Source organism: Semicossyphus pulcher, unplaced genomic scaffold (genome assembly GCF_022749685.1).
Source record: "Semicossyphus pulcher isolate SPU_LCO1_2020_fin unplaced genomic scaffold, fSemPul1.0.p SCAF_8, whole genome shotgun sequence".
Taxonomy (NCBI): Eukaryota; Metazoa; Chordata; class Actinopteri; order Labriformes; family Labridae; genus Semicossyphus; species Semicossyphus pulcher.
The window spans coordinates 17,035,266-17,047,663 of NW_027211759.1; the positions used below are offsets into that span (position 1 = coordinate 17,035,266).

The 12,398-nt window shown below is 44.1% G+C and overlaps 1 protein-coding gene across 1 annotated transcript; it reads left to right on the forward strand.

The window, feature by feature from the left end:
- The first annotated feature begins 9,545 nt into the window (after nt 1-9,545).
- Nucleotides 9,546-12,348, forward strand: LOC138613399 (deoxyribodipyrimidine photo-lyase). Its single transcript, XM_069687065.1, has 7 exons — nt 9,546-9,663; nt 9,789-9,961; nt 10,060-10,144; nt 10,244-10,476; nt 10,616-10,810; nt 10,911-11,136; nt 11,286-12,348. The coding sequence occupies exons 1-7, from the start codon at nt 9,600-9,602 to the stop codon at nt 11,828-11,830; spliced, it is 1,521 nt and encodes a 506-aa protein (XP_069543166.1). The 5' UTR covers nt 9,546-9,599; the 3' UTR covers nt 11,831-12,348.
- Nucleotides 12,349-12,398: the final 50 nt, after the last annotated feature.

A 12,398-nucleotide genomic window follows, 5' to 3' on the forward strand; every position in this document is an offset into this window, starting at 1 on the left:
TTATAATATATGTGCTCTCAGTATGTTTCTGTAGAGAGGGTGAATAGAATAACTTTTAAAAATATGGTTATTTTTGGTCATTCTTCTGCGTCCCGAGATTCAGGCCTAGACTTTTTTTGTGACCCCTCACCATCCCCCACCCACACGGGCAACCCCCCATCGGCCCCCCGACAGTACTTTACATCTATAATGAGATACAAATACGCATCAGCAGGACAGTGTCTACGCCACGCGTCACTGTGTGAATATTACTCACACTTATTAGCTGGATTATGTTAATCTTTACACTCTCTGCTCACAGACAACAGACTCCCCATGATATGGGGGTGGTCACGGCAGTAAGCGTGTGTTATCGTGTGTGTGTGTGTATGTGTGTATGGCTGTACGTGTGTGTTGGAGTGATTGCCATGTTGTCAAACTGATCTGCATGTGAAAGGGCGGTCTAATTACATCACTTATGCAAATGAGATTTGCACATATGCATGCACATACATACACACCACTGACAGCTTACTACTAAGGTCAAAAAGACAGTGTGAGCTATCCTCTTATTGACTAACATGGGCTGGCATCACCACCTGTCAGAGATAGACATGTCTTGACACAACACATAGAATGTTTTGATACACTCCTTCACATAAATTAGAAAGAAAGGAGAGGATGGGTCAAGCTCACAGTAGACTAAAGCACTTAGACTGTTATTGGAAAATGTCCGACCACATATCCACTGATTAGTCTTTTTTCAGACTGAAACATTGATAGTATCCCTGTTCGAATGATTGATTGAGTCTGACACATTTTAATTACGCCCAAATTAAATGAATCGGCTGGCGGACTATAAAACATTGCTGTTTAATAACGAGTCCCTCCATTTGCCTTTTTTTCCCCCTTCCTTCATCCAATCCCATTTTGGCCGCCCGCACCAAATAACCTCTCTCCGTTTAATGATATGCAAATGAATTTTCATGAACCCCATGATCCCATGCGATGATTAAACTGAGATGACATTAGCTGCCATGCTGCTGCCACTGTCAGTGTTTCTGTCTGCCTCCTTTCTCTCTCCCTATCTCTACCATCTTTCTTCATATCCACAACGGCCAACTGGTGATATTAAGGGGTTTATTGTCACCGTTCCCTTATGAATTTGCTTTGTGAGAGACGACATTCTGCGCATCCAGTGTTATTTCACAGAAGTTTTCCAATGGCAACAGAGATGAAGCGTCACAGCGAAGATGTTGGTTCCCAGTCCTCATGTGGTACTGTTACACCAAGCGCATACATGTTACAACAATATAGAATTACTGTAACGCAATAACGTCATATAGGCGATTTGGTAACCTTCCACATATCTTCATTTTCCACTTCCAGTTCTCCCCTCCCACCGTTCCGTTTCAGTCTGGATCCCGCTCCACCTCTGCTGTCGTTTATTGTACTCCATTTGCATAATGAAGCCCAGGCTTAATTAAGATCCCACTGGAGTCTGGAGCCAAGGATGAAGGAAAGAAGGACGAGGAGGAGGGGAGGGGGATCCAGCGTTCCTTAGCTTATCCGCACGTGTCCAAATAGGAGGCACAATTTAAGGGGGGAGAAAAGCGTTGACGAGCGATTAAATCGCTAATTATGATCGGCTGTTAGAATTAGTGTGTGGCTGTTAATTAGCTGCAGATGAGATGCCCAGACAGTTGCCCGCCCCTGACGACTGCAGCACCCTCCTTGACTGGCAATAGAGAAACACAGCTTGACACCCCGGTGATGATGCCAACACTTCCCTCCCTTTGAGGGGATATCCCTTTAAGAACATCCCAGGTGTGCATGTGCAGGAAAGAGGCTCTTCATCATCCTTGTCCACCCACTCCCACTGTTCTTCGTTAAGCACAAAATTCCCCCTTTTTTCTTTTCTATATTCTTCATTCGTTTTGTTCTTTCTTCCTCTTCTCTTCCTCTCCATAATGAAATGGTACGATCCCTTCTCTGAGTTTTTTATAATGGTCAGCAGCTTCCTTCCAGTGCAGCAGTTAGCATCGAGTGGAGTTGGCATTGAGGAAATGGTTTTTATGCCAAACTCCTACCACAGCTGCATTTTTTGGTTCAGTTTCCAACCTTCTGCTTTACTATTTGGTGTCCGCATTTACTACGCTTTTGTAGAGTCCAAGGTTGGCGCTGTGAACGCCTCCCTGTTTGCGTTTGGCATGATGCCATCTCTGTTCCTGGTGTCTCCCTTGAGGGGACAACATCGCCAAAACATTTAAGGCATCCAAAATCTTCTGCTCACCGTATGGAGGTTTCTGTTTGGTAATGTGTGTGTTATGTTGGCTTGGCAGCGTGCCATCTTTCTTCCCGTGCCCTTGCCGCCCCCGAAAAGATGCCATCACAGAATCGCTGGCAACCGTTGCCTTGGCACCTCTTTTTGGCTTTGTCCAAGCAAACAAACAGTGATTAGCGGCAAATCCTCAGAGGTGAGTCTCCTTGTCTTTAACTAAGACAGTTCTCCGCCGACCGCTTTGATTGCTCCGGGTATGCCACGACTGCGGGCTGGCATGGTGCCCGCCGGCTGGCACGCAGTGGCTGGCACAGAGAGAAAGAAAAGTCGGAAAAAGGATAGATTGGGAATTTTCCGCCGCCAATTGTTCTTCGTATGATCAATGATCATTTCGGAATCACAACTTAGGGTTTTGCTGTATTATCCATTTCGCTCTGCAACATCCTGCTATGCTTCTCTTCATCCATTTACATCTGAGTCATCCTCTGTCTGCTGGATCTTTCTCTCTTCTTTGCATAGCTGTCCTCTGATATTTCCTATATCTTCCTTTCCTCTGCCCGTTCCGTTTGTTTCGCCCCATTGTGCCCATGCCAAGGTGGCACCATGGTAGTAGCATGGAGGTCTGTTTCTCTCCCTCTTCCATTCTTATTCTCTTCGCCCCTTCGCTTATGCCCATGCCCGCCCCCGCTCAAGTCCTGACTGGATGGCACTGTGCCAACCTGCCACCGCCATCGCTCTCATTTGTAGCTCATCCCTCGGTTGCCCTTCCCCCTGTCTCTAGATTTCCATTCCTCTCTCTTTCCCTCATTTCATTCATCGACTTTCTGAATCATTTACCGCCTCTGTGTGTATGAAATGCTGCGTTTGTATGTACACAACACACTCGATCGTCTCATATACAACTTTTCATTTCTTAAATGTGCGCTGCAAATCGTCGCTCTTTGTTGTCATGTGGGAGACTTTTTTGGCACCTGAAGGAGTGACTGCCCTGAAGGTAATTACAGCAGCAGTTACTTATTCCACCGAGACAAGAGGAGAAAGACGAAGCGAGCGCGGAGTTTAGAGAAAGCTTGTTTTGTTTTAATTAACTTTTACCAACCCCCCATCATGTGTGCTTCGTTTCACATATCCAAGAAGCTTGTGCAGCCTCCGCTTGTTCACACACACATACAGCAAAGCAATTGATCCGATCATCAGTAAAACCAACTGAGTACCATTGACCTCACCCACTTTACTAGCATGACCCTTGCTCCCTGGTTTTTTGCTTTTTTCCCCTGCTCTTTAAAAATCTCTCATGCCAAACAAAAGCTGCCAGTGACGGTGGAGGTATTAAGCAAATACTCTCATTAGTACACAAAACATAATGAATATGTAAATGATGTGTGTAATTTATGCATGGGCTGTGAGACTTGTTCTCTTTTTAGTCCTCCATTGTATTCACTCTATTTTTATCCCCTTTTCTTAAAACTTCACACCCTTAACGCCAATTTTCCTCTTTTCTATTGAAACATCCTGTGGATGAACATATAGTGGACTTTTTGGGCTTTTACTTTTAATTTTATTCTTATAATTTTTACACATTTTCCCATGCTTTTAAACATGGTTTGTAGTGTAATAGTCTCTCAGAGTCTCTCTCGTTTCCTCTGTTTGCTTCCTTCTACTCACAGCCCATTCTCTCCAAAAACAAACCCTGCAGTGACGCATTAAACCAACAACTGAGTGTTTGATCAAGGTCTTTCTTCCAGGAATATGAATACTGAATAATCCATCCCCTAAATCACATCCACACTTCACTGTGTTGAATGCTGTGTTTTCCTTTTGTCCCTCTGTGACTGTGTCGATCTTAATGTGTGGTCCAAGCAGTGTGGTAAATTGAAGCATGTCCTGATAGACGGTGAGTAGCCTTGCTCCTGTCTAGGATAAACACCTATAATACTCTGGCTCCCTTGGCAATCACCATAGCAACAAACCATGGTACCCACGTGAGTTGCATAATAAGATGTTCCCCAAGACCACGGACCATAAAGCGGCGACAAACTAGATACCCGCAGCAATGAATGTGAATCAGAAAAAGATCCCATTCAAATGTCAGCCTCACCTCTGACTCATTCCAGAACAATCTTTTCTATTTATCAATAGGCACACTCTCAGACACACATGCACCTTCTCTCTGTCTCTCCAGACCTTAACAGGTGCTGATGAGCCGCAGTCAATGATTGTAATGAGCTATCGATCACCGTGGGAAAACAGAGGGACAGAGAGGGGTGAGGAAGGCAGGGGGAACCAGAGGACACACACACACACAAGCAGAAGGAGCTGGATTGCCAGGAAAAAAAGAAAACTTCAGACGAACTAAATGGAGACAAGCTAGCCAAGACAGAGTATCAATACTTGCTTTAATCAAGTCCTTATCTCCTATTGTTCTGCTTAAAATTGAATTCATGGGAAAGCCAGTGCAGGCTGAAGGGAACTGTTGGACACCGAGCAGCTTCTGGACCACCTGATCTGCTCAGGATGACCATGCAGACATGCTTGTCATGACCGAGTCCAGATGCCAGCGAATGGCACTGACGCAGTATCTCTATTTTCCTCTCTTTTGTGCTGTGTGCATGGAGTGGAGGCAGACAGCTTTAGGGAAGGGGGAGGTGCGTTTGTGTGTGTCGTATGTGTTGGCTGGCGTTTCGGATAATGAAATGCAGCAGGGAACAAAGAGCTGGGGGCCCCTATTCTCTGTGCTGCAGCTTCATTTTCACTCCCGTCAGTCTATGATTCTTCCATACCCTCTTTCTTGTGTACGTGTGTGTGTTTATGTTTGTATGAGCGGTTTGTTGTGTGTACCTGTGTCCCCCTCCTCCTCCTCCTGTTAGTATTCTGCATGGCAGATCCCCCTAATGTAATAACTGTGTCTGCATGTCTAATTTACAGCAGGAGAGAGTAAATAGCCTGTGGTTAATTACAGTACGTGTATGTGTGTGTATGTGTGTGTGTTTCTATGCATGTGTCTACATGCGCGTGGGTGTGTCAGAATGATTTATGAGTTGCAAATAGCTACACCAGTGGCCCGTTTCTCCTCACTTAGTTTTTAATCTGTCTTTCCATTAATTTTCCTGCAGACGTTATTATGGTTTTATAAGAGTGTGCACGAGGATGCACATGTGAGTGCACGCGTGTGTTAATGAGACAGAGGTGTGGACATTTTGTGAAAATCGAGGGTTACTTGGACACCTAAGCTGCACTTTGCTTTTCCCTCTTTTAACTTCTCCATTTCCCTTCCTTCCTGTACTGTCTTCGCTTGTCCAGCGCTTCATTCACTCTCTTCATTGAGAGCCACAATGAACACAGATCTTTATTGACAGTACATGGTAGAACATGGAAACAGCAGGTCAATCCGTTTAGCCCAAGGGCCGATACACCAATTCACCAATTTGTCAGTGTTAGTTTGAGAGAGAAAAGCAGCTAATCTCTCCTCTCTGCTCTCTATTGATCACACACTTAGACTCCACTTCTCTGTCTAAACACTATTGATTCTCTCTCTCTCTCAATCTCTTTCTCTCTCTCTCCCTCGCTTTCTGTCCTGCTCTCGCTACATACCACAGCTCTCAACACATCTTCCCCTCATACACTACGGCTACTTCTCAGACAAAAGCCTGAATGACTGAGACTCTATGTCGTTGTAACTGAAGTCACGTTTAACAAGAATATTCAGGCATGAACAAAAGACGAATTTTAGTAATATCAGTCATACAGTTTTAAAAGTGCAGCTTATGAACTACACAAAGCATTTTGGAGTTGGGTCCACAAGTGTCACAAATTATTGTTCCCTGCTGCGTACATTAAAAAGCTTATGCATGGCCTCATTAAAAAAATCAATTACTTAGCAACCCCTCTACAGCGTGAATACAGACCATGATTAAAAATTCACTGCTGGGTACACAGTCTCCTGGCTTTGTTTTTCAGTCTCCACATCACAGGCTGCACTTGAAAAGGACTACATTCCTGTCAAGATGAAGGCTGTGTAAAAAAATTAAAGAATGATTATCTTAAGGAAGATGTCCCCCCAGCATTTTAACATCAATCCAAATTCTGCCATGGATCTCCGTTTGATTGGATTTTGCTAGTGGGGACCCCTGTCATGACGAATTGTATTTGAGATGTATGATAGAAAGGGAGTGATTGATTGTAGGCGAATGGATGAAACAGAGAGTGAGAGAGAGTAAAACCTGTGATAAAAACAGACACTGCTACAACATTTATAATATATTTATATAGGCTATCTTTCTATGTCAAATTCTTTCCACAAAAACAGGGAATCCCAACTGTTACTTACGTGTGTTTAAAAGGCCAGGAACCCATGGGTCTCCGCCTTATGTGGTCCCTCTTATTTATTAGACTGGTACACCCTCTACTGGTGATATTAACCCATTACAACCCTTCAGCTCAGCAGGTTACAAAACACCAGCACATGGCTTGTGTAACTCAAACATCAGCTGTTTGGTAACCAGTACTGAGTGTAGCTTCAGGACGTGAAGCTCATTATTACGTGTGCACTATGTACTAGACAAATCGTACCTTTAAGGCAGTTTTATAGCATTTTATAGCTTTCTTTTGTCGTCACCTTTCACTTGAAGATGCCTCCTTCAGTGGGTTCTGCCGAGGACAGTAAAGCCTTGGTGAGAAAGGTGTTACGGGAAGTTCTGGTGGGTCGAGAGGATCCAGAGGGGTTCTTTGCGATGTGTGTGTCCGCACTGGGGCACCTGGAGACCCGGTCACAGTTTCTGTCCATCATCCAGCCCTTGTCCACGGCCAACAGCTCCCTGCACTCCAGATTCACCTCCATCTACAAGGAGTACTTCATTAAGGTTAGTCAAATGTCTGCTGAAAAGTTGTAACGATATCATAGTAGCATTTTTACCGGTTTAACTGGTAAGTGGTTTTAAGTTAAGGTACACATTAAAGAACATAGGCTATCTAGCTAAAAGTGAAGAAAACATTTCAAACATGAGCGAAACCCTGTTTAAGAAACAAGCAAACGTGTTTAAAAATCTAATTTAAAAAATGCACAGCAAGTGCAAAGTACATTTTAAAAATACTTTTTTTGATATTTAGTTGGTCTGTTGTGTCTTACTTGCGTTCATCAAGTGTCTCTTTGCATCAACAAGCTGCACAACTACTCCAAATATGCAAACGTTTTGAGGGAAGTTGTCCTAACTATACGCGTGTTAGCAAAAAAACACAAGCATTGACACAAGCAATTATATGCCAGCATGGGCATATTTGTTACCAAATAGTATACTAAAGTGACCGCGGTGAGTTGTAAGTTGGATATTGGACAGACATTCAATCGAGAGCATGCGACGCTTTCTTACTCGGCTTCCCCCAGAGTTGGTAGAGGGACAAGGGTTAGCTGAACTCCGAGCCCTCGCGCCCAACAGGTTGAGCCCTATTTAGGGACCATCAATAAATTGCTGTTAAACTGAGGTTTTTAATAATACGTCCATAACTTGTCCATATTTACAAAAATACAACTGAATTGGGCTCATGTTACCCACTAATTTTAAATGTGTGTGTTTAAAGTGTTATTCATTTATTTTCTATAAATGTTTTTATAAAGAATAAGGGCTTTCCCCCCCCCCCAATATCTTCCTATTGAAAGCTATTGAAAAAAATTTTTTTCCAGAAAATATTAAAATACAATATCCAACTTAAAACTAACTTCACGGTATCAAAGTGCCACTGCAACTTACACTGGCATTTTAGCTCTTTTTAAGCCACCCTCTGGGAAAAAATAGCTGACTAGGCTTTGAAAGATGTCTACCCAGGTCACATTCTTACTGAACCTGTTTCCCTGATCTTAAATTGTTGTTAGGTATGCTTGCTAGTTAGCTTTTTATTGGTTGAGTTAGAGTTAAGCGCTATCTCGGGGAAAATACCCTAAACAAAAAATACTTATAAAATAAAGTGCAATAAGAATGCAGTAAAAATGATACATAATTAATATAAGTAAGTTAAAGAGACATGTAAAGGCTGCATGGCGGCATTAACACTTGCTAGCTTTTCATTTTCTCCAACAATTGCTAATATTTGTATAGTCCATAATAAGAGATAAGGTGATCATAAAACATTGTACAAAACACCATTCCTGGTGTTTAATAGTACAGTGTATACTTTTTAACAGTTTCAGCAACTTACTCTCATGCTCTTTTTAATAATGTTAATCTCTGCAAGTGTAGTTGCAAACATTGCACATTAAATTGCTCATCTTACCCTAACTATCAGCAGTTATTTTAACAGTGATGTGTATAATGTGTTGCCCTAATTTAATTGTAGAATGAAGATGATGAACTGGAACTTGCATTGGCTCTCTCTCTTCTGGAAATGAAAGACAACCAGCTGTCAACCACCAGCCAAGAGCCCCAACTTCAGCAACCTCATGACAGACTGAACCAGAGAAGCTCTGTTCAGCTAAACTCAGCATCTCAGCCTCAGGGAAACAGCCACACTCGGCTAGCAGATGTAGTTGGCAGGAGAGGAAACACCAACTCGCCACAAACTGGAGCCTGGGTCAAGGTGAATCCACCAAAGACAACAACAGAGAATGAGCCACGGACAAGTCAGACAGTGTGTGCCTCTAAAGTTCCTGGCTCATTTTCCAAGCAAGACACGCTTGAAGGAGATGACCAAATGACGCATGTGGGAGATTTGAACCAAGCGGAGAAACCAAAACGCTCCAAAAACAGGCGACAGCGGCGTAAAGGCGCTTGCCAGCATGTTGTAGGTTTGCCCGTATCGCCATCAGCACAACCACCTGTACTGCTGTGGTTCCGGAGGGACTTGCGACTATGTGACAACCCTGCTCTTAATGCCTCTTTGGAGGTTTGTGCACCTGTCATCCCTGTCTTCATCTGGAGCCCTGAAGAAGAGGAGGGACCTGGGGTTACAGTGGCTATGGGGGGAGCCTGTAAGTTGGCTGTGTAATTATTTATTATGGCAATCTTTGTAACAATGCATCTCCACCCAGTGGCTGTGCTTGTGATAAAACATTAAATTTGCCCCTGACTGTTATCCAATCACACATTTTGTTTTTCCAACAGGTAAATACTGGCTTCATCAAGCTTTGTCTTGTTTCTGTTCATCCCTGGAGCGCATTGGCAGCCATCTAATCTTTCTCAAAGCAAGTGGAGAGGGGAGTGAGGTTGGATCATCTCTGCGTAGCCTCAAGGAGCTACTTAAAGAGACAGGGGCGAGAACAGTCTTTGCTAATGCCCTCTATGAGCCCTGGCTGAAGGAGAGGGATGATGCGGTGGTGTCAGCCCTTCAGAAAGACGGCGTTGAATTCAGGATGTTCCACTCATACTGTCTCAGAGACCCTTACTCTGTCAGCACGGAGGGCGTGGGACTCAGAGGTTAGTCACAAAATATATTGACATAAAATGAGTTTGGTGTCCTGAGCTTGCTTAAATATTTGCAGATATATGAAGGATGGCCAATAAGTAGATTTGTATGGTGAACTCTTGTGGTCTTGTTTTAGGTATAGGTTCAGTGTCTCACTTCATGAGTTGCTGTAAACAGAACCCAGGATCTGCATTAGGGGTTCCCCTGGACCCTCCTGTATCTCTACCCAAACCTGCCCACTGGCCTCAGGGTGTGTCTTTGGATGCTCTAGGCTTGGCACGCATGCCCCGCAGGAAGGATGGCACCACGGTCAGTAACTACAGCAGATAAGTCACGCAGGGCAGAGAGACAGGAAAGATTAGATCGTAAAGTCCTCAATGTTTTCCTGTCTTCATTTTTGCTTTCAGATTGACTGGGCAGCTAACATCCGCAAATCCTGGGATTTCAGTGAAGAAGGAGCACACGCACGACTAGAGGCCTTTCTTCAAGATGGTGGGACATTGTACACATGTCATACTCTGTGTTTGGGGCACTGTTATGAAGTCAGGCTTTGATCTAACCGTAGGTTATGATTCTCCTCATGTGTCTCAGGTGTGTATAGGTATGAAAAAGAGTCAGGCAGGGCAGATGCCCCAAACACCAGCTGTCTCTCTCCATACCTTCACTTTGGTCAGCTCAGCCCACGCTGGCTACTGTGGGATGCAAAAGGGGCATGCTGCCGACCCCCAAAATTCCAACGGAAACTGGCATGGAGGGATTTGGCTTACTGGCAGCTAATGCTGTTTCCTGACCTCCCCTGGGAATCCCTCAGACCTCCATACAAGGTAGATATTGGCTACAGACTTCTGTTACACATAAATGCAAAGACAGAAACATATATAGTTGAACTACACCTCACTTTTTTAGTCCTACTATGAAGAACTACAGTTTAACAAAGCAATATTCATCCTCTGCTACTTGTAGGCTCTGCGTTGGAGCAGTGATCGTGGTCACCTGAAGGCCTGGCAGCGAGGTCAGACAGGTTACCCTCTGGTGGACGCAGCCATGAGGCAGCTGTGGCTGACAGGCTGGATGAACAACTACATGAGACACGTGGTGGCATCTTTTCTCATCGCATATCTCTACCTGCCCTGGCAAGAAGGCTATCGCTGGTTCCAGGTGAGACGTGCACGTATACAGACTCAAAGTGCACTCAGAAAGATATCATGTACAGCAAGACACAGTAAGTAACACTTGCTTATTGTATCCAACATTTTAGGACACCCTAGTAGATGCAGACGTTGCCATAGATGCTATGATGTGGCAGAACGGGGGCATGTGTGGTCTGGATCACTGGAACTTTGTCATGCATCCTGTCGATGCAGCGATGACCTGTGACCCCTACGGCAGCTATGTTAGGAAATGGTGCCCAGAACTTGCAGACCTGCCTGACGAGCTTATTCACAAACCATGGAAATGTCCTGCGTCCATGCTGCGACGTGCTGGTGAGATAATTGTCACAAGGCTGTGTGGTCAGCTGTTGGCTTATTTTCTCATTTTAAAATTAGTTGTTCAGTCCAACTTTTTCATTGAAACATGCTACCTACAGTATACAGTTCCATACCTTACCTTACAAATCATCTTTTTCGTCTAGGTGTGGTCTTTGGCCAGTCGTATCCAGAGCGAATAGTCACAGACCTGGAGGAGCGGAGGAATCAGTCTCTGCAAGACGTAGCCCTGGTGCGGAAGGAGTTTAGCCAGTATGTTGACAAGCGCTCTGGCTGTGATTTGGTGCCTCTGCCTCCACGTCTGGTCTCCGAGGCTCTGGGGTTCTCGCAAGGGGATAGGGGTGTATTGAGAGAAGGGAAGCAGTTCCTGTTGCCTGTCATCACCCGCATGGAATTCAAACACCAGCTAGAAGATCCAGATGCAGATGCTGCCTCAAATCCCTACAATGCTGTTCTAAAAGGATATGTAAGTCGCAAGAGGGATGAGACCATCGCCTTCCTTAATGAGAAAGACTTTACTGCCAGTGTGATGTACGAGGGGACACAGAGAAGGGAGAGGCTAGAGAGTGATTATCGGAGAATGGAGGGACTCCCTCGGCCTCCTGCACCTCGGGGCAGAGCCAGACGAACTCCAACAGCCAAGGACAGGTTTTCTATTGTACCTGGTGGGGCAGTAACCTCACTCAGGTGACCCACAGACCCAGAGTGAATGTGTTCTGGTTCTAAGTGACCAGAGAGTTACCAGCCAATAATAACTAAAAGGGAAAAGGGGGTTGGTAAATGTGCTTTACATTCTCAGGTACTGAGCAATAGTATCATATCAGCCGAGGCAACTTCTGTTGACTAGGCATTGTATTTTGAGGTTGTAATTAAAATAATGGCTGTCTGCAGCCTTATTAACAGTGTTGAGGAACTGATGTAAACAGCATCAGAAAAAATGAGATTTAGTCATCAGTGCATGTCTCAACATACCAGTTGGAGGTTTTACTAAGTTACATATTTGTGTTATTTGGGTTGTGGGGCTACCTTTTGGAATACATCTAAATAATGGGGTTTAACTTATTGCGTGGAATGTTCAATTTGTGTGTGTGTGTGTGTGTGTCATGTGGTTGACTGTAGCAGTTTTTATTTTGAGGGATACCAATGACTTTCTATGCAAATAGTATTTAAATTGTGTGACGCTTTGAGATAGTCACTTTTTTATTTTATTTCTGCCCATGTTTATAATACAAACTCTTAACTCTGAGAAATAAAGAAAA

Bases quoted from the DNA above. Each gene is read 5' to 3' on its own strand.
- LOC138613399 (XM_069687065.1), top strand. From the start codon at position 9,600: ATGTTCCACTCATACTGTCTCAGAGACCCTTACTCTGTCAGCACGGAG. The intron at 9,962-10,059 runs GTCAGTAACTAC...TTTTGCTTTCAG, and splicing joins GCAGGAAGGATGGCACCACG to ATTGACTGGGCAGCTAACAT. The intron at 11,137-11,285 runs GTGAGATAATTG...TTTTTCGTCTAG, and splicing joins GTCCATGCTGCGACGTGCTG to GTGTGGTCTTTGGCCAGTCG.